Source organism: Falco biarmicus, chromosome 4 (assembly GCF_023638135.1).
Source record: "Falco biarmicus isolate bFalBia1 chromosome 4, bFalBia1.pri, whole genome shotgun sequence".
Taxonomy (NCBI): domain Eukaryota; kingdom Metazoa; phylum Chordata; class Aves; order Falconiformes; family Falconidae; genus Falco; species Falco biarmicus.
The window spans coordinates 110,342,082-110,365,563 of NC_079291.1; the positions used below are offsets into that span (position 1 = coordinate 110,342,082).

At 36.5% G+C, this 23,482-nt stretch overlaps 1 protein-coding gene across 7 annotated transcripts in view; it reads right to left on the reverse strand.

The window, feature by feature from the left end:
• Positions 1–23,482, reverse strand: part of ATG7 (autophagy related 7) — a 122,542-nt gene that overhangs the window by 48,895 nt on the left and 50,165 nt on the right. For 6 of the 7 annotated variants that reach the window (XR_008821421.1, XR_008821420.1, XR_008821419.1 and 3 more), the window contains exon 18: positions 22,201–22,323. Coding sequence is in view for 4 of the 7 variants with exons in the window: in XM_056335744.1 (XP_056191719.1) it covers positions 22,201–22,323 (123 nt within the window). In the remaining 3 variants the exon portion in view is untranslated. Of the gene's footprint in view, positions 1–19,775; positions 19,795–22,200; positions 22,324–23,482 lie in introns of those variants that run through there. The other variant, XM_056335747.1, reaches the window with a different exon arrangement.

Sequence of the window (23,482 nt, forward strand, 5' to 3'; positions counted from 1 at the left end):
ACTAATAGTTTTATTCCTTAAAATGAACAAAGACTTGCCTGCAATGTAAACAAAGAAAATAAAAATAATAAATAAAGAACACAAGTCTTGTAACCTAAATACAATACCCATTGTCTGGACTTCCCGATTTCCATGTAGAACATCTGACTTTCATTTAGGATTAGAACATTCTGCTAAATTTACTAATACACTGGGACTTAATTTAATTTAATTGCAAAATTTCAAGATGAACAACTTCAGCTATGAACTGATCTCCATTCCATAACTAAGAATTCACATTCTAACTCTGGAAACAACAATTAAAATCTAATGTTGAATACTAGTCGAAATAAGTTTTGATGATCTCAGAGCAAACGGTAGTTCTCATCAGAAAAAAACCCACCACATAAAACTCAGATCAACTGGCAGCTTTTGTCACTGCTCAGCCAGGGAAAATTTGGTGAGTGATTTGATATGTTTGTAATTCCAAGAACTTTCAGTATTTTTCTGTGAAGAGATACTCAATTGCCAGGGATTAAAAACTAGACTTAAAATTTGCTGAAGGCAACGGTGAGAACAATAATGACAAACTTCTCTCTGGTATTTCACTTACTCGGTGATTCTGGTCAATGTACAAAGATGTAGAGTGATCTGAGCTGAACACATGAACAGCCAGTCAGATAAGGGGCTCCCTCCTTTCTGGCTGGGTGTGTGTGTGTGAAAAGGGACATGGGAATTGTTAGTAACGCCAACATGCTCCAGCCTGGAACAAAAGAACTAAACATATGACCTAAGAAGCTGACAACAGCTTTAATAAAATAGACTCCATAACTGCCCTCCACTCTTTTAATGGTATCCTGCTGAAATAGCAGCATTATTTAGGAAACACACATATAATATTAAAACAAAAAAAAAAGAAAACACACCAAAACCCTTCAATAAATAGTATAGAAAGCATTAATGTAAAACCTTGACAGAAACTGTATGGCCCAGAAATGGATGGACCCACTCATGTGTGAACCCACTGCTAGTGGGCGCAGACATTGAATTCTGACAACGCTTACAGAACATTAAAAATAAGACAAGAGGTTGTTCTGCACCAAGTCAGAAAGTATAATTCTGTGGATAGCCTTCACTCTCCTCAGGAACCCACGGAATGACATTAGATCAAATATTACTACTAGCCTTGGGCAGGAAGAAGGTAAGGAGAGAGGAAAAAAGAAAGTGAGAAAGCTTTCTCTAAATACCTGTTAGGTTTTTCAAAAGTAACTTTTGATGTTTAATTGTGAGATCTAGGAAGTAACAGGACTTGGCAACAGATATATGTTAGACCGATACTCTAGGCACAAACTGTCCCACAGGTGAGGATGGTTGTGCAAGGGGCAAGGGGCTGGAAGAATATTGCCCCCAAATGACTGTTAAATTACTCCTGATACTAACCAGTCAGGAAAAACAGGTACTGGGAATTTCTTATTGCTTGAGGGGAGTAAAGCTATTGGAAGCTGCATGTTTGTACAAGAAGAATGGGAAATCAACCAGACTGCTAAACTGACTTCATAGGTAAAAAAAGATAAACACTGGGGCAGGGCAACTGTGCAATGAATCCAGAAAAGAGCATCCATGCCATCTCGCACAGAAAGTCACTAAAGAAAACAAACCAAGTACCAATGCAGTACTTGATCCTAATGTTAAGTACCGGTCTTTGTGAAGAACAAATTTAAATATTTCAATAGAAACCAAAATAAATTTAAATACAAACCAGTTAACAGCTTCACAGTAACTACTAATGTAATTCAATTAATTTGTCAAGTAGTTGTTGAAAATGAAAGCATTTGCAAGCATAAATAGAATAAACATCACATTATTTATTTACTTGGATTATTGTGAAAGAGAAAAAGATGGAAGAAAGTCTAGACTTTTTTTTTAACATGACAATCTGCTGAGGAGAAGTGCAAGAAAACCATTTATGAACAGCATTTTCTATGGCATTCTGATAGAAAAGGCAATTATTTAGAAGCATTTCTGTGTCAACTTACTATAATAAAATAATATAACAGGAATCTAGAACTGTTTGTTCAGAGAGTTTACAATTAAATAACATGAAGTAAGTTTGTAAATCTGGAAGTTGACAAGATTAATATTTTTATTTCAAATCATGCAGACGCACACTTGAAATCAAACATAACAGATGATACAAAGTAGATATTCAAAGCTAATGCAAGCAGGTGTGAATCAAATAGAGAAATGAGGGATGACAGGAAATTAGAGAAAAACTGTTACGTTACAGCTGAACACAAAGTAAACTACAGATCGGACTGCAGTAAGCGAATGAGCCAGCAGAATTTCATCACTAAAATGACAGTGATGATACATGTTGGAAAACTAAAGCAATACTGAGGAAAATTTTAAAAATACTGGGAACGGAAGGTTTAAACAAAACTATATTGGAATAGGACTGAGGCATTTTATAGTAAACTGGAAAAACACAATAGAAGGATGAGACATTTTGAATACTTAAAAGAAAACATTTGTGGCCCATGAATGAAATCGTTCCATCTCCCAACAATGAATAAATTGTCACAGCAAAAGGGAAACCAGGGAAGTATTTAAGAGAAAAATAATAGTGGTTTGCACAGTAACAACATCTGTGACTATGTCAATATAAGCACAAGGGAGAGAATAAGAGCTGTCTTCGTCCAAACAGTTTTTAAAATACCTTTGGGTGGGATACAGTGAGAAAAATTAGCTGAAAGCTTATATGACAAGATAAATTCCAGCTGTTGGTTTTTGTGGACTAACAGATTTTTCCTAGTTGCCACTAACATATAATACTGGTAAGGAGATCATTTCAATTCTTCTGTGCTGTCCTCCATCACTGCTGAAGACACATAGAATGAACGGACTGCTAGCATGTTAAGTTTTTGATTCTACGAGGTCCCATATAGCATGGAACAAAAAATTAGAAGTTAATATACACCGATGCAATTTGGAACACAGGTTTTGCAAGTCAGTGTGCAACACTTCAGACCAGAAAACACTTTCCATGCAGCTGGCTTTGCAGGCACTCCTTCACCCTCTAAATGGTAAGGCACATGCAATTCCAACACAAAGTGTTCAAGCTTGTCAGGTGGGTTGCTTTGTTTTTCAACCAGCGCTCATGCAGTTCTGAACGATCCTCCTCTATGCTTCCCTACCTACTCACAGTTACTGGGAGTATAAATACACACTCTGCACCGGTACGTCTCAAATGTATTACACCGCATAGTCTATTAGACTTCTGAAAAAAACAGGCATTTGGGCAGGTTCTGACAGAAACCACACTCGACCTTTCATTACACTAAAAAAATAACCCAAATAGCATACTGTTAACAGGAGTTAATACATCATTTTCAAATATTCTGGCATATGTTAAGCATGTCACCCTAAGAAACTATACAATATGCACCTGGATTCTTTTTTCACTCTCTCTCTGCTGTATCTACCCAGGGATTCACTCCACAGCTGTAACAGCTATACTTCAAAAGGTACAAAAGACAACATGTATGAAAAAACTGTAGGTTTTCTTCTGCAGGGGAATGATTTATTAGTGTTGAGAGCTTAATTCAGTAATCAGATGCTAATTGAAGAGAAAAAACCTGCAACACCTGACCATGGGATAGTTAGATGAGGACCCTATTCCAGCTTTTGATGTCATTTGGTCCCAAATTCAAAGTTAAAAAGACTGGGAAAGAACTTCTCCAATTTACTGAAATCCAATCTCACACTAGATTTCACCCACACTGGATTGCTATACGTCAAAGGCAAAAGGGATGGAGTCGCCTGAGTCACGTTACAGAGGGAGAGTCAAATGAAACTCAAGAACAATTTCTGCCATTATGTATTTTTTTTTATAGTATTGCTTGTAAGAAATAAATGTTCTAAGACTAATTCAAAACTTCAAAGCCTTTCATCATTGGTTATTGCTAATTTCTCATTCAGATTTACTAACACTCATATAACACTAATTCTACATCGTGGTAAGAAGAGCAAGACTGCTCAGCCAACTCTAACAACCCAATAAATAAATCTGTAATTAACCAGCCGCTAAAATAATAATAATAATCCTGAAATATTTTTGTAGTACTACAGGCTTCTTATAATGGAAGAGAATGCAGCTGTCTAGAAAAAGTTACTGGATGTCACACTAGTCTCTGAGCTGGGTTAATGAAGCAATGTTAAAATGTAGCCAATTTTATACAGCTGAGATTAATGGAATGATCAAATTGACATGATATGCATTCACTGAACTTTTAATTCACATGAAGAAGAGACCTTCCAATAGCCCAGCACACCACAGTGCTGTTACGGATTTGTATTTCATCATCCCATCTAATTACACTAACTGTGACTAAATTTTGGAGATGCTGCAGAAAAAAGCCAAATTCAAGTCCTTTGTTTCAAAGCCCCATTCCCCACTCCCCCGCTTCCTCTTTGCCTGCAGCTAGCAATCTTGGTTCTTCCAAACCCTCTATGCCCCTCTCAAACTCAGAACACTTACAACTAACGTGCTCAGCCTACCTAGCATTTCAACAAGCTCCAAACCCCTTTCAAACTGCCAACAGTTGTCAACCCCCTTGCCTCCAGGGCAGCACAGCTTAGACTTCGGATGTTAATTCTTGTCTTGCTCAGACACACAGGACCACTGCGCTGCCACTGCTCTCCTTCATCCTTGTGCTTCCTCACATCTTTGGAGATACTGACCGCTCTCACCCTTTTTGTCTCTCCAAGACCCAGACCATAGACACCTCCTCCACAAACACAACAGACCATTCCCTCTCTCACTTGCATACAAACAATAAGTCACTTCAGAAATATGCTTAAATTGATGTCTTGATCATGTCAATTCTCATGCATGTCACTCCAGTTATAAAGAATATTAGTTTCATTTCTCTGTGCAAATGCGCAATTGAATACTTTCCGTAAATTATCTAGCAATTTTGGGACAAATACCACTACAGTAAAATCAATCATTCGCTCAGTGTCAGTTAAAAGCTGTCAAACCTGCTGATTCATTTCATCAGCATTTATTATGCTTCATTAATTCTAGATCTAAATGTTTTCAACAAAATAATGAAGTTAGGTGTAACTCAAAGCAGCAGCACCTATAAATCCTTCAAGCCTTTGGCAACTTCTTTAATCCAAAGTCATCATGTTTCCTTGTATAACAAGTCTTGTGATGTCTGTAATAGCATCTCACTATAGTAACAACAGACTTAATAGTATAGCTCTCTTGCATGCCTGAAGTATTAATCAGATGCCATATTTACATGTGAAATGAGTTCTCTTGATACCCTTCCTGAAACAGATACGCTAATCAGAGCCCCCCTCCACCCAAATTTTTAAAAAGCACATCAAAGATCAAGACTGTAAAGCTGGTTTTGATGCTGGAATCAAACATTTCCGATTATTGGCTTTATTACCTCGGCTCTTCACAATAAAATAACCTTTCCAACCAGGCATTCTATCCTATTAGCAATTTTCTCTGCCACGAGTCCCTTCCTTTTGCTTTTAAATAGAAGAGAGTAAAGAAAATCCCACCTTACAATCAGAATGAAGGATAGCAGATTTTATGCTAGAGCTGGGAACATCATTCTCCTTTGAAAGCCAAAGACTGAGAGATCACAATTCACAATTTAGAAATTTATTTATGAAAACAATTTTTTTTTCTTTCACAAGTGAGAGATCCTAGCAGTTTTCCAGATACACTAGCCTTTTTCTAGTATTTTCCTGAAAATTAATGCAGCACCCTCCACTAGCTATTACTTATGAGATAAGGATGTTACTAATGCTACATTATAAAAAGTAGTTATGTTATGACCCATCTTGCTTGAGTTTAACCTCACTTAGGAGAAAAATTGTTTGCAACCTTTATGCCTCCATTTAACTAAAAATATATTTATCAGCAAGTCTTACCTCTTTTTCCCATACCTCCCAAAACCATTTCAATTTCCACTGTATAAAATGAAAATTCACAATCAACTCCTTGATCAACACAGCTCAGCTACAACCAAGATTTTACTTTGTTGAGTAATCTAAATGTAATTTACAAGCATAAACCTACATATTAAACACACATTAAACAAGATTAAATTGCATATTAAACACATTAAACAATTTGATCCAAATTCTTAAACTCTATATGAAATCCAGAAAGCAGAAATAGCCAAAAAGTAGCCCCAACCAACACAAACCCCGTAATTCCAAGAAAAGCAGTGTTTAAAGCATTTCACTACCCATCTGAAAACACAAGCTTGTGTTTTACAGTTTGGACTCAATCCAAAGGCTGTCCCCCAGCTAATCCCCCCTTCTCTTTGGGGAACCAAAGACAGCTGAGAGGATGATGACCATATCAATATCCACGCGTGCTGCTGTCGTGAATGCATGCTAGCACAGTTGGACAAACTCACAGAGTATATATAATTCAGTATAGAATTCCCTCATAGGAGCTTGCCTGTTCCATTGTGCCATCGGAGAAAATGTGAAGTATTGTGAAGGGAGCAAGAAAGCCTACAGCCATGGCTGTTCTTTAGAATACTGCCATGGCTGCCTACAATGTCGAAGTTAAAATAGACTGCCCAGCAGTCATTCACATATGAAAGCAACAACAGATGCTCTTGAGCTGAATGAAGCTCAGTCACTCAGCTTCCACAATTCTTTTTAGTATTTCTTCTAGTGAGCCAAACTCATGCAAAGAGGCTTCTTTTGGAGGCTGGAAATAATGTCTTATTTTGCATTTGCTCTTCTTTGTCCATTACCTTTTTTCAATTCTACTAAGAACTAAAATCAAGCCTCAATTTCACGACTGTCTGTCCCTGAAAACGCGTAAATCAGAATTTATTAGATATAAGACTATTGTCTGTGGAAAAAGAGATTAAACTAGTTTCAGTGATTGATATACTCTACCATCCAACTCTTTATTCTTTCAAAAATGCGAGCACAGTAATCACAGGTACAGCAGTACAGGGCAGTACAGGGCAGTATTTTGGTATGCAGCATGTGTGGCAGAGGCACATCAGAGATTAGCACACATAAATCACTCACCCAGGAAGAAAAAAAGTCTACACAATTGCCAACTAAGACAACTAATATGAAGTGCATGTTTTTACAAGGGCTATTCAAAGAAATAGTATTTGTGGGAAGAATGAGTCATAGGATAGCAAACTTCACATTACTACAGTTACTCAAAGTGAAAAGACAAAGGGAATTAGAACTTAGATGATTATTTTTTTTTAAATAAGCAAGAAACATTAGCAAAACCAGCTGTTGCACTGTAATAATTTTAAATAGCTTTATTATGCCTTCATATTCTCTTCCAGTAGTAATTTTCTCTTTTTCTTTTTAACTTGCATTTTGGGTTTGCTGTTGTTGGCACACTGTCTCAGCAGACACTAGATAAATAAACTTTTCAACAACATAAACACTTTTAAAACCCTATCTCTTAACCCCTATCCCCTTGAGAAGTTGCAAAGTAGTTACCTAATTCTTTACAGGTTTACTTGCATCCCTTCTCTATTTCTGTGACTTTCCATCCTACTTTAGGTATAACGAAATAAATAAGCATTAGTAGTTATCTCCATCTAAATCACTGTTTGTATCTTTTCCTTAACTATGTATTTTTTGTATTTATTGATTAACCTACATAATTTCACACTTAACTTGCAGGGGATCAAATTCATTGTCAGGTGGGCTTGAGTCAGTACTTCAAAATTAGAGGAATTTATTTCACATATGGCAAGTACTTAAACAGAATCCATTTTTTAAGATGACAAAGTACTAATGCGCTTGCACATACAGAAAATTTCTCCAAATTTCTATAATGTTAATGTTTTAAGTTCAAGCCAAATGGACTAGGTTTATCGTGTTTACTTCTGTGTTTTAACTAGAATAGAGTCAATTCACTTCTTGTCTTAATTTGCTATAAAAGACTCATGTGCCATTAAACAATCATTTTGCAACATTTTACACTCCAATAATGAGATAACATCTGCACGTATACCTTCACACACAGAGATTTCAGTGTAACACTGGTACACAGTGCGTCAACCAAGCAGTGCTGACAGGGAGAGCTGAGTATTTGGAAAAGGTCTTTCATAGCTAAGTTAAGGACTGTTTTTAATAAACTTATTTTATGAAAATTATCTGAGTCTGATTTAGTTTTCTTTTCATGCATTACAGAATCACAGTTTTATTTCTTTTACCTTGTAAGAATCTCTCAGATCCCCCGACTTGTTCTCAGGCTTTCCTTAACTGGGCACATACACACCCGCTGCTGGACCAGATCAGTGTGCTCCCCCTCTCCCTGTGACTTCAGAAGTGATTTCTCCAGTTCCATTCTTCAGAGTTAATCACAATCGTTCCTTGCAAATTTCTGGAACCTGGCATACCTGCTTATTTTGATTGCTGTATTTATTTAAAGATGTTCACTTGGCTCTGTGAAACTAAAGACAGGCAACTCGCAGCATCACAGACTGACTGAGTTAGAAGGGACCTCCGAAGGGCACCTTGTCCACCCCCCCTACTCGAGCAGGGTCACCTACAGCACACTGGACCACATCCGGACTGCATCTGAATATCTGTAAGGATGGAGAGTTCACAACCCCTCTGGGCTACTTGTTCATCAAATCTGAAGTCTCATACAGGTAACCATTTTCTATTAAAACCCAATGACTACATGCAAAATCTGATTTTCATTTTTCATGCTCTCAAAAAGCATAGAAATTACCAACCAGCTCTAATGACTTGTATTTGGTCTTCTGGCTTTTAGTGACAAAATATGAATGAGTTGAGAAAGTTAAAGACAAAACTAGTAATATTTGCTTCATATATATTATTACTCACGTTTTAGCCATATTTTCACTTCGTAACAAGGCTTGTGACTCAACCTAACTTTTTTTAAAATATGTTGTTAGATTTCAAAGTCTACTGTTTTCCCTTTATCAAAGCCATTCATATTTATCCAGTAAAACTGCATTATTTTAAGATTGCAGTGTAGCAGTTAAAGGAGTTTCAAAATCATCATCACACCTGTAGGATGACAAAAGTTTTTCTGTACATGAAAATGAAATAAACTCAGCAACTCACAAGCTGCTCTTGCTTCATTAAGTATTACATGTGAAGTATAGTTTCAGGACCTAGCGATGTCTAGTCTCAACACCCAGAGAATGCAACAACTCATCAGTAACCTGAAGCACGTTAATTAATACCTACAATAAGGTTTTTAAAGGTTGAGAGACCAAGAAAAGAGAAACTCTTGGTAATTTTTTTTTTTTTTAATTTTTTGTTCTTCAAACTTAAAACCTTTTTTTCTCTGGGCGAATTTTTTTTTGTATGCATAACACTATAGACTTTTTTGATGTCTCTTCATGAGGTCAGATGCGATATTCATTTACAAAGAGATGACTTTCTACCAGTTTGCCCTTAAATCAACTAAGAGTAGTCACTGAAGTGACAAGATAACCAGTCCTTATCTTTCCAGGCACAAATAGGCTGGCTAATCTTGGAACCAAATCTGGGTTTTAACTATGAAATTGGTCATTAATTTTTATCACTCTCAAGCTATCAGGTGGTCTCTCCAGGAGTCCAGCCAATTCCATAAAAACAAGTATGTTGCATAGCAGATTTCAGCCAGAAGCCAAGTTATAATGTGTTCAAGAAAAGATGCTGTAAAAAGGAAACTTCAGGAGAACCTGAACTAGAGCAAGGCAAAGGAAAGATCAGATGTTCGTTAAAGTCTAAACACCAGGAAAATACTCAGACTCAAACAGAAAATTCAGGCCATACGAAGTAGGTTAGTTCTAATTTTAAAACCTATTGAAATTTGCCTGTTTTATAAATCTCTGCAAAATTAGTGTCAACTTTAGTCAACAATATTTGCATTTTAGTAGCAATATGGATGTAAATCTGTAAACAATTATGGTGGTAAAATTATTCCATAGTACATAAAGAAAGAAATGTAAGTTGAGAAGTAGTTTACAAAGGGTTTTCTATATCAGAGTTCCACATAGGAGTATTGATGTTTTGTTATTAAAATTAGTGAAGGCTTAATTTTCTCTGATTGTTATGTGAATGTGAATCAGCAATCACTGGCATTAAAGGGACGCTGTGTTAAGTGTGCATGATCTTTCAACAACTCTTCCCATTGTGACCCACTTCATTTATTACCACTTACTCCACCTATATTTACAGGAAAATCAGTAGTTTACAAAGTTGGAAAAAAAGCTACTACTGTTTGTACAGAAAGGTCTTGTAGTCAAAATTACATGTTGACAATAATAAAATACCAATGCACTTGGTATATGTGACAATTGACAGCACAAGCTCCCCTACACAACTAACAGGAATGCCTTAAGAGAAGTTTGAGAGGCATTTTCAGCGGAAATACACATTATCAGAAGAATGCAAACATGGTTAACAATTAAATAGTCCTGCAGACAACATTTAATGGTCTACAAGATGAACAGAGTACACTAAAAACTGGGGGGATGGCATGCACTCATACATAATACAGTAACCCAATTAACATCCAAACGTTCAACAGTTCAGTAAATGCAGAGGCAGACTTGCCTCAAGAAATTCATAGCACCTTTGGGCAAGGCTACAACAGTATGTGTTTATTGAAATCTGCATCTGGTAGTAATTTGTCCAGCAGCAAACGTTTTTTCTCTTTTTACTTGAATGATCTACAGGGGCCCATATACTCCCCAACTGTTCGCTTGCACCAAGATGCATATTTATTTATGTTCTTAATTATAAAACAAAGTTTATCAGCATGTTTGTCTGTGTTGTGTAATTTCTTATTCTTCACATGAGAATAATAGAATGCATCTTGAACAGTCTATTCATTATTCACTGTAACAAAATATATTGGAATGGAAGAGATTTAATTCCTAAATTATTTCACTTCTCCCTTCTTTACTGGAGATTTGTCCTTTAGAGAAGGAGTCAATATAGTTCGAAAGTCTTTCTAGAAGATAATCACTCCTAATTTACCAAACAATTGTTTAGTAATGACACACCTTGTTTGAAATTGTGGCCTAACCCAAAAAACAGTTTTGTTTTCATAAAGCCTCTGCAAAACTAGCTAGCTGTTTTGGAAAATTAAACTGTTGCCCTCACCACCTATCTAATCCCAAATCCCACAAGGAAGGAAAACTGATTAGAGCAAGAGCAAAGAAAAAGCGTCCTGGGAAGGGAATGAAAGGATGCTGAAAGCCCTGCTCCAAGAGTATCATCATTTTGTCTCCACAAATGCACTTGCTCCATCTCAGTATTTTAAGTGTTAATTCACAAACCAGTTTCTTGCTCACTGACTATCCTGTCTTCACCAGAATTCCAGTAGAGAGACTGCATTCTTAAGATACATACAGTTTTCTGAGGTTACTTCAGGAATTATGAACATTTGTTTTTCCCGTACCTACTCAAACTGATACAGTTCTTCTGGGCTTCCTTATGTCAAGGCGTCAAGAGTTAGGTTAGCAGAAAAAAAGAGTTCCAAGACACAGTAATTTTTAACATTACTTGGTCATTTTAAGATGTTCCGCATATAGACGCAGCATTTGGCTGGGTCTCAAATGCAAAGCAGAGCTGGGAACTTTTTGGTACACCTTGTGTAAAAAGGGACAGGGACAGCAATTTCATAACTCTATTCCCACAAAGGGGAAGTGCAAGAAGATTCAGAAAACTTGAATTCTGGGGGCAGAGAGGTTCACCATTAATCTGCCTTAACCTTCCCTGCCCTTTAAACAACTGGACTTTTAAGAAGCTTATGTCTCATTACTTTTTTATTTGTGGGCATAAAAATGCTCTGTTTCAGTAACACCAGTATTTAGAGCATCAGACATAAAAGCTGAAAGCAGAAGGATACATTAAAACATCCATTCTACAAAAACAAGATCATAATCACTTGATATTTCTCCTTTTGTTTTATCACATACCAATAGTTAGCACTGCAGTTACACAGAAAATCAGATCCACATCACAGTTAAACAACTCTTTTTTATGACAGAAACATAAAATGAACCTCTAATCAGTGCAGATTACCAAAATTGCAGAAAGTTATTCCCCAAAAGTTTACTCCAGGGATTTTTTTAACCTAATTACCATGAGACACAGAGTACTCTGAAAGGGATTTTATTTTTATCTATATGTTATCCTTACTGTCTTCACTAAACAATGTGACTTCAGTGGCATTTAATTTTGATAAGCCTTATCAGGATTACATTCGGGTCTTGCTTATTCACCCTGCAAAGCAGGCACTGTCAGGAATTGGGGACTACCTGAATCTGCAAACAGGACATGGAAGGACTAGGTACAGTACCTTCTGCACACTTCCAGCAGCTTCCTGGTGCCCAAAGCCTTGGAGCAACGGAAATCCTGAATCCATAAAAAATAGCATATATTTTCAGGGTATGTGAAAGAGAAATACATGGTATCTTGACTTAACATGACAAGGATGTGAGGATTTGCCAGCAACACTGTTCAAAGGTCATTCCACCCATCCCTTTCAGACAGATGCAGAGGGCTAACAAAGGCAGGTAATGGGAAGGTAGGTTTGAGTGAACATCTAAATAGAACAAAACTAAAATGTGTAAAGCATTTCCTATATCAAGGCAGCTGGACAGCTCAACATTAGGATAGTATAAATGCAAAATCTGTAGAATACTATTGAGAAATAACAAATAACAGTATGTATTTATGACCACTTCTACATATATCAGGGTACTATCTTCTGTATACAAGTAGTAATGAAAGAGTGAGACTCTAAGAGGTAGATCTGCATACTATCATTCTTACTGTTACTGTCTGTTACCACATTTTTTATACTTTTTCCACTACTATAAATTTTGATCCTGTATTAAATATGTCATGAGCAGCACTCATTAACTTCTTAGCAACAGACTGCTGCAATATGACTGCTGAAGTACATAGCTGAAAACATGAAGAAGTAATTTTACCTTTTTAACTCAGATCAGAATATTGAGCATTAAATATATTACAAATTATCAGTGGCTCTTACTAACCAAGTAACAAATACCTCTCTCAAACACATGGTGTTGTAAAGTACTAGTCCTCTTCTAGACAGAGAGACGTGGAAACAGACTAAAGGAGAGAACAGACTACAAGCCAAAAACATTTGCATCCAATTATGAAGAAAGATTTTAGGATCTCAGTATGTAACTCCCCATGAATTTCAAGGTGCGAGCCTCCTAGAAAATTAAGCCAGAATTTATAGGAAATTCAGGTTCATAACCAGTGATTCCATAACAGTTTTCAGGCATGGTTGTTCAGCATTCCCTTACCTTAAAACTCTGGATAATGATTAAGGAGAAGGAGGAAAAGCACTTTGCAAAATTCTATCTCCACAGGCAACCTAGTTGATTTTTTTTAACTCCTTTGATCACTTTACCTTTAGACTATATAGGATTACACATTTTGTGCCTGGATTAGTAGATCTTGTGTTTATGCCTGCTGATGGAGATGCCAAACCACTCAAGACAGTACTTCCTTACCTATATACAGGGCAAGTGAAACAGAAACACGCAAAATTACACCAAGGTATTATGTGATAGAGATGTGCAGCCCTTCTGCCTCAGTCAAGTATCAGAAGGGTGGGAATGCTCCTGGAGAAACAGTTTCACCTCTGTTACACAGGGAAGAATACGCTTACTGTTCAAAGCAGCAAAAAACCCAGGAGGGATAGGGAATATTTTACATGGCGATAGTGTTGTGCTCCATTTGCACATGCTTCAGGCCCTATCTCCTGCTCCAAGAAACCAGTCTTCTTCAGTCCTCCCCTACCACATCTGACATTTGGGTCATCCCTGCTTTCTCACTAACTGCTTATTAAGTGTCGTTAATAATTTTTATGAAACCTTCACCGACTTCAAATCCCTGAAGTCCTCAGTGGTATAGCAGGGTATGCCTAGATTGTCGAGATGTGTTAGAAGTATCAAGTTACTAGTTGCTAGATTAGCCATTTCAGTTACAGAAGTCATTTGTAACTTCTTCACCTTGTAATGTCAAACACTGGCAAAAAAATTATGTCAGAATATTGAACCTGTTCCATCATATTAATGTTAACTCATTGTGATGGATCATGTGAAAACTGGGGGGTACGGCTTCTGCCTTATGGAAGACAACAGTGAAAAATGTAATGAAATGTACTGAGTCTCTTAGAGGCATGACTCATTTCTAAAGACATCAAGAAATCCATTTTCCAGAGTTCATAGCTTCAGCATAGCAGTTCACTTTAAAATTGTTCATCACCAACTAAAATATTCTAAAATCTTAATTAAAGTACCATTTAATATCATCTATTGTCATGGCATAAATGAAAACATTATTTCATCAGTTCAGATACCCCTGATCTAGTAAGGACAATTAAAATAATTCATAAAAAAAGAAAACTAGTGTACCTCTGCAAGTGTACTTAAGGCGCCATTATTGCTAGAAGAGGACATGTCAGAAGGCACAGACACTTTGAACCCTCTTGGTAGAGAATGTCTGATATTGAACAGTACTAACCTCCGCTGATCAATACTGCTAATAAAGAGCACAAATTGTAGAAGAATGGCTGCAGAAGCACGGCCTTAGAATCTCTGAAGATCTGCACAATCCAGGCCTGGTATTAGAATAGGCCTGTAATCAGAATTGTACTGAAGTTGCTGTGCTGAAGTTAACAAGAAAGGTAGCCTTGAGCTATTCTTGAATCCCAAGACCAAGTAATTATGTTGTGCCAACAGGCCGTGGCTGTAACAAGATACAGCTGCTGGGAAAGCAGGTGCAGGGCCAAGAAAGATAGGGACCGGTATGGGAAAATAGGGAGTAACAAACTACAAGGCCGAAGCACAGCAACACAACTAGCTACATGGATAGAATGCTTATTTTAGTCATGATAATTAGGGGTGTGAGAACTGCGCGTGTTTAGAGACTACTAACCAATTATATTTCTGCTTTAAGAATATGCATGTGTATCGGTTCTATGTAAGTAGTGTTAGAAACTAAAGTTGAGCAAGATGCATAACTCATATTGAGCGTCTTCTTGACTCCGGCGAACCCTTCTTCCAACACACAAACCATCCTGTATTATTATGTACACAAGCCAACACACAAAAGCTGCACAAGTGTTATGAAGAACAGAGACTAAATATTAATACCACTGCAGATTCATAGCACCTGGAAAGGTGCTATAGTACTAAGGCTAATTTTTTTTACAGCTATTTGTTGCATAGCTTTTACCCTTGTGTAAAAACTGATGAGATTGTAAGTTTATTCGTAGCAGTACTTTCCATTTTATAGCTACACAAGATTTACTGTGAAATTTTATATAGAGATAGATTTAAACTCTTATCAATGTTTTGGTACTATGACAGCAATTCACAGTTTAATTCATGAAAAAATGAAAAAAAAACCACCACCTGTTCTTAACCCAAATGCCATTAGTCCATTCCTTTCAGTGAGTTTAGTCTAAATTTTCTCTAAATTTTATAAATTTCAGACAAAAAAGATGGCTTGATATCACAGCAACTTAAATTAAAATAAAAATTCTTTACACCGAATTGTCACCATTTCCTCTATGTCTGCCCTGAAGTATTAATTCTTACAATTGAATTGGCAGAGCTTATTTGACTAGTAACTATACAATTTTAATAAATCTATCAATCTATGCAGCTAATCAGTAGCACCTTTTATTGAAGGATGCCAGCACTTACAAGTTGTTTCATGTACTTCGGACAAGGTCACATGCGAAGTTCATGACAACGTAGATTTATACATTTGAAGTGATATGGGTACTGTTTCTGTAGTTGCCCTCAATTTTAAAATCTCTCTTAGGAATTCACACATTAACGAGCATTGACTGATGAAAATAGATTTGTAACTGTAACACTCCAAGCTCTGGTCTTGCAAGACTCCCAGCTCAGAAGACTGGCAGGCTCTCAGCCTTGAGATCTTCCTTGAAGCACTCCCGCGGCACTGTACGCGCAAAGAAATCTTTCCATTCTGCACCAGCCTACAATCAGTTGTCCTTTCCCTTGCTTTCCCTTGGCTTCACCACGTAAAGTGACTGCATAGGGCCCTCCCCGTCCTGAAGAGACAAATCCATCCTTACCCAAATATATCACGAAACCTGAGTGTTTGTACACATGGGTTGCTGATGTGAGTCCTAGGAAGCGCATTTGATTAGTATTATGGTTAGTAATAATAATTGAAACTATTAGTAAAGTTATCTGGGGAAAGACAAGGAAATTATGTTTTGGTACCAAATAGAGGAAACACTACATGTATTCCTAAATTCTTCAAAGAGTAGCATAAGTTATCAGCATAAAGACCAATCCTGGGCTTGTTCAAAGGCTATAAAAGTCAGTTTGAACCATTTTGTGTTAATGTAACAATTACTTCTCCTTGGCAAAATTTCAACAGCAGAAATACCATAGATTCAGCAGAGCATTATGTAAATTTACTGAATTTATTCTTAATTTATTTTGAACTTACTAAGTCTATGTAAAGCACAAAATAGCAAAGCATAACAACAAACATGCATTGGAAATGTACATACATTTTCAAATCTACCATAACTGAGACTTTGTTTCTCATCCGGACTGTGTTCAACAGATTTATTTTTTTTTTTTTTTCAGAAAAAAATTACTATTATTAGAAGATCTGGGAAATATTGTTTGATGAATGAAGAAAAATGATGACACTAATTGACATCATGAGAAAACTCAAAACGAAAAAAACAACCCACCTCCTGAAAGAAAACAGATTAATCTCTTAATCTCTTAAGAAAGAGATCCCAGGGCAGGCCTGAATCTGTCAAAGTAAATTTCTCCTGAAACGCACCAGATTAAAAACATGAAGGAAAACAAAAAAGCTCACAGACACAGAAAAGTCTCAAATATTAATTCTGGTCTACCCATTAGTAGTGTTTTCTGTAGGAAATTTTTGTAACATCATGTAAAATTCAACTCTGAATACTGCTTGGCTAACAGAAAAAAACTGTTAAATTACAGAACTTACTATTATAAAATTGGGTTTTTCTGTTTTGTTGGGTTTTTTTTGTGATTTATATGTTATTGTTTCAGCATCAAATACGTTGCATAATATAATGCAGAATCAGAAACAAGCAGGATATTTTTAATAGCAAAGCACACTGCAAATTCAGAATTTTCTTCCAAATTTGGATAAGCACAAAGATCACTTTAATACTAGCTGCCTATTATACAACTAAGCCCTGCTCCCCGAGAAAAGGCTGAAAAATATGGTCAGGCACAAACTGCAAATTAAGTGCAGAATCAGAATAAGAAAGGGTTTTCTACATTTTCTCCTATTCAAAAAGCTCTAAGTATTTTACTAGCATAACTTTTTTTTTTTTCATTAATCCTACCCTTCTATAGGATAAGAGTTCTAATCTCCATTATCTGAGATACAGTAAACCAGCACAACAAGGGGATTTTGCAAATACCAAACAGGGTTCATTCACTGACTACAAGAACTTACAGAAACTACAGATACTCTGGATCACATCCTAAGAGACAAAAACCCCTTGAAGTACAAAATTACTGAAGTAAAATTCCTCTGCTGGCACCAGCATCTCACCTGCAGAATCATATTCAGAAATATGAACTCTGGCCGGGATTTGATTTTTTGCAACATTCTCTGTGATCCTCTTAGACTGAGAGTTCTACCACTTCTTGTGTCTTAAACAGTCATAAAACAAAGTAAATAATGCATTTCTTTTATGTATTTTATCATTTTCTTTCATCCTGATGAAAGCAGAAAAGTCTAATAAAGCTTCCTAAAGCATCCAGGTAATTAAGGAATTAAAACCCAAAGAAAGAAAGTATATTTATACTTGGGTCTTAAAAGAACACAGAGAAATTCAGTTTCTGTACTTCTGAAAATGGATAGAGCTGAAGAAGTCTTGTATAGGAATTCAACTACACGTACTACAGTGAATTCATGCAAAAATTTCACTTCACCACTATTGCCACTCCTTTGATCAATACCGTTCACTAGAGGCTTCGCTCTCAGGGATTTAAAGAGCACCGACACATGTTAAGTGAGGGTAAGCCTGGTTACTTTGCTTAATTGGACCTTGAAGAGCAGTGGCAGCTCTTTCTGAAGAAAAAGGGCAACAATAAAATGAGTACCCTTAAAAAAGTAAACTTCTTAGAAAATCTTACAAATGGGAATGTTTCTTCCACAACTATGGAATAATCTTGACTATGGGTTTTACTAATGGGTTTGCACTTCCCAAGTGTGCCACATCAGTAAAAACTCATCTTTAACACGCAGCTGATTGCATATCAGGAAAGCTATAAGCTCTCCACACCAGCAAAGCCCAACACACTTCGCAGGGTTAAGCGTGGCATATGTGGCAAGCAAACCAACTGCTTTTAGAGATGCACTGTGACACGTAACCATCACTGGGCAGCACAGACAATTTCTGAACTGGAAGTCACTGGTTGTTGTGTCTCCAAATCAACACCTCCGGTTTCTGATTACTAATTCAAGAGATGCTTAGACTTTCTCTATTTTAAGCCCAGCTATTAAACTGAACTACACATTGAACAAGTGTCAATTTAAGAAGTTTAGGTTAGGAGTAAAGTTTCTGGAAAACAGAAGTGCAATTTTTACGTGAGCTTGGGCAGCTCCCAAAGTGAACCGTATCCAGTGGAAACAAGGTTTAAGTGCTGATGTGGGAGTTTCCCACAGCTTCTATTGGCCTTCAAAGCTAAGCATGTCATCAGAGTCTTTTGCTGAAGCTGTACATAAATATCCAACTTGTATTAAAAAACAAAAAATGTTCCATAGAACCTAAATTAAAGCCAGATATGGAAAAAGCAGATGCCTGAAATTTACTGTCATTTCAAGACTTGCTAATTTTATTATTTACTGAGTAAACTGTCATACTGAGGAAGTCATGTAGAACATTTATAATTTCCTGATCATTTCATGTTAAAGAAATAGGTGCTCTATTGACTAAAAACCCTGCTGGCAGTGTCAGATTTAAACCACAAACTAAATCTGTGTTATGATTCCTGCTCTGGTTGCACGTTGAATTATGATTCTGTTCTTGTCAGTCATTTTAAAAAGATAAGGTAAAGTATGTCAAGACGGTATTAATACTTAGGCAACAGCACAGCACTGGAACAGGAAACTGAACAATGCAAGTAAAAAAGCTATTCAGTAAGTGAAAAGTCTTCCATATATTACTGCAAATTGCATTGCTTTAATCTGGGCAAGTGCAGCCTGTGCTAAGCACTTAGGGAGGCTAAGGGTTTCATGGAAACTTCAGGTGATACAAAACCTTCTACTTGATGTAATCAGCAACTCCTCCAGAACATGCATGACTTATCCAGAATTTCTTTTAAACAACTCAAAACTTAGAAGCAATTTTTAAAAGTTTAGTATTTAGCTTATTAAAAAACATATACACACATCATAAAAGCAGCTAAGCATTTGTTAGGTGAATTAAAAAAAGAAAAAGGTTACGTTTGTGACTTAAGATGCATGATGAAACCTCCAGTTCTTCTGATCACAACAAAACATTCTATTAAACACTCTTAACAAATCAAGATTTTAAGAGCGATCCTTTTAAAAAAAGAACAAGCTTGGGTAGTTTCCGTATCAGATGCAAATTTATTAGCCTAGCATCAGTGATTTTATATATGGAATTACAACACAATTATGATGTCACTGCAGTAAGGTTGGATGACATATAACTTTAAAAGTCTATTTTCTTTACAGCGGAGCAATGGCACTGGTCAAATTTCACTAGATAGGAGGAAAGGAAAATCTTCAGTTACTAGGAGTTATTTTTATGGTGTCCAAACCCAACAATCATCTACAAAATCAGTTTGAAGAGTCTGAGTGCGGAAAGGCAAGTAACTTTTCAACACAATAATCATTCTAATTACCAAAACAGGCCATACACGCCTTATGAAACCTCTCTCACTACTTTTGTTGAAGTTTTCAGAATGCTATGGATCAAGTATATCTTAAATCAACCTAAAGAGCACCCATCTTAACAAATCTAGTGCCCCCATTTTAGAAAATACATTCTGCCAACAGGAGCTCAAAAGTAGCCAGGAAACTGAAAAACCATTCTGCAGACTTCAAACTCAGCAATATAAATTGCACCAACTGCACTGTATGAGAAAAATGAGCTCAAAATACAAGCCCAATTCAGCAGAAAATATACTAAAAGCATACTCTTGTACACCTAAAATTTTAAAAACTGTCCCAGATCAGGTACTGAGAGAGTAATAGAGGACAATAAAAGCATCGCTTTATTTTCCAGTCAGCAGTGGCAAAATCTAACAAAAGAATAGGTCTTTTAATCCAAAGGCGGCAAGCGTGCTTCAGAATCTGCAAATAATTTGCCTCTAAGACCTTACCATTCATAAATATAAACTTTATCAAGACTATTAAAATAGCTAACCCTGATAAAACAGATTAATTTTTACAGCAATGTTACGGGAAGCAATCAAGAAAAGTCACTGATTCTGTGGTAGTTGGGCTAATTGGGCTAATTTGAATGCATCAGCTTTGCAAATATTTCGTAAGTCAGTTTTTCCACCTATGAGCAATGATTTCACTGCATAAACCTCACTGTTGAACCGAAAGGTTTTTGAAAGCACACTAATACCGTTTTTATGTTAAACTTTGAACTTTACTAAGTTGCAATAAACTCATACCAGACTCCTCATTTTGCAAGGAGTATCTAAAACTTTATAAACAAACACCTGTACACATTCTGAAGCTGCAAAAGCGATTTATTAATATCTGCAAAATAATATATTACTAACTAGGGCAATTGTAATTGTTTTTAATGCTGTCAGCAGCAGCCTAGACACTTCTTAGCAGCCTAGAAGTCAGGTATGGCAATCAGACTACAATCACTCTTACTGTTAATGAGTAGCACCTGTTAAAAGGTATTTGTTTTCCTTTCTTGGATCCCTCTTATATATACATATATTTAAATTTTTTCTAGGTATCACCAGGCTGATTGAAGAATGCATCAGGTATTACACAGTTTAATGTCTCCAGCATCTGCTCCAATTACTTGAAAATGTTAAAACACAAAACAGAGAGCCAAGTCACCGTTATCCCCCACAAACCTTATTAAGCAATGCTGTTGAGCCATTTCCAGCTGAAAAAACAGCTATACCATTTGCACAGGCTACAGTAACTGAATAATCACTTCTCAAAGCCAACATTAGAAACATCCATGTCATACGACTACACCAAAATTAAATTACAGATGTACAAGAGTACAGACGTTTGCAGATGGAGTAAGGATTAAAAATTATTATTAAAATACAACATTTAGACAGATACCTGTTTCATTTTTTTATGGGACAAACTCAATATGGCAACTCTTTAGGCAGGGTTATCACCCATAAGAACCAAACACCCCAGCTGCATTCCACATTACAACTTTTGTCACTAGACAAACAGCATTGTTTTCCCCATATTATAATTCAGGCCGTATATAATTCAGCAGTATAATAATTACATTTTAGATTGACCTAAAATGATAATTGATTTCCTTACACCACATAACACAAGTCACTTGTTTTCTTGAAAAGCAATACTTGACAACTCAGATATAAAAAGTTATGATTAATTTAAGAGAACATCTAACCTACCTAAGGAACACGTGCACATACCGTGGTTCTTCGTGTATACTGAGCTGTGTGCTATCGTGGCTACCTATATTCAGTACTTGTATACAGTACTCGTAATGCGTGTACAAACTGCACTTTACACTGCCAATGAAAACACACCCCAAAAGACAACAGACAGGAACTTTCCTCACCGAAATTCAGAACTGTCAAGCAACAACTGTTACTTAAAATATTTCTGTAATTTCACAAAAAGACACAATAGCGCTACTCATTTCTAACTGGCTGTCAACATGCATCCCATAATTTCTGCTTTAAAAAGAATGCTCTGTCACATCCAACAACATTTATTGATCTATAACATTGACAGGACACATCTTATGTCACTGTATGGAATATGCACGTGGCTTGCATAAATCATCCTGCAAATCAAATACCTCTGCTTGATTCTATCAGTGATTCATTTATTCACATAGTTGTACAGCTGAACATAAAACCATGCTCCCTTTACTGCCACCTGTTCATTCTTTACATCCAAATTGTATTTTCTTACCTCAGCAGCCTGTGTCTCCTGGTGTAATAATGTTAGACCTGTCAAGTCTTCTAAGAAGGAATGTGAAGAATTAAAAACTTTAACTAGGAAATCAAATCCTTCATGTTCATACTGGTCAAGGACCTGTCAAATAAACAAACAGAAAAGGATTTCAAATATAATACTAGTAATGTGATTCATCATCCTACCTTGCTCACAAAATAAAAGCACAACTTTCTGAACACTCAGAAGATGACTGCATGTTGTAAACTGGTAAAAATTACAGACAAAAGAACAATCACTTCTCCCGAATCAATCTCTGAAGTGAGGAAAAGTGGAGGTAAGAGGGAAGAGAAGTGAGGTTTAAGATTTCCTGGTTTAAACATATTTTTATGCTTGTAACAAGACAGATGATACAGCAAGAGAAAAACTTAGTTGCAAAGTCATGAGAAGAGCATTTGAGTTACACAAAACACACTAAAAGACTGTTCCAGTGTATCAGTTAAGGGAAACAACCATGCTGGGACAGGCCGAAAAATTCTCTGAGTCAGTGTCCAAGTCCAACATCCTCCCAATCTCCAGAGATTCATGGTTCTGAGACTACTGCATCTTGAAGCATTTTCTATAGTTCTACTCTAATTTTCCCAGTTTATCTTTTATTTTGAGAATCTTATAGACTCCTACAAGAACTGTGAGGGAGATTATGGCCTGTGCTCCTTCCCAAACTCCTGACCATGAAGAATTTTATTTCACACAGCTTTAGCTTAAGTAACCATTTGGCAGGCTGACTTCAATCACGTATGATGGAGGCTGAGGAAAGAAAAGATAAATGTTGATGATGGACACGATCCTACAAGTTTGTGAAAGCAGGTAGCAAGAAAGTCAAAGGAATTTATGATTGAGCCCGTTTCTGTTCTCAGTTCCAACACTGACCATTTCATATCCTGCTCTGCTGTCACCAGTCTCACAGATGAAGCAGCTGAGCTTACCAGACTGCAAGGCACCTTTTCCTACTGAAATTCATGCAGCAGAGCAGGATGTATGCAGGGACTTCAGAAACACATAGTATTTTAATACAAAAAAACCAGTGTATATGACATTGAAGACAGAGAAGCAAGGAAAGGATCATCAAGATCACCCCTACAGAGGAGATGCAAGCTTTTCAGAAGAGTCCCTGGAACAGGTTCATCTCTGAAACCGAATGCCTACCAAAACTGTTTTCCTGCCTTACTCAGCAGTTACATCTTCATCTCAGTCATCATCTTCCTCAGATAAATCAACATCAGCTCAAGAGTGAAGGACA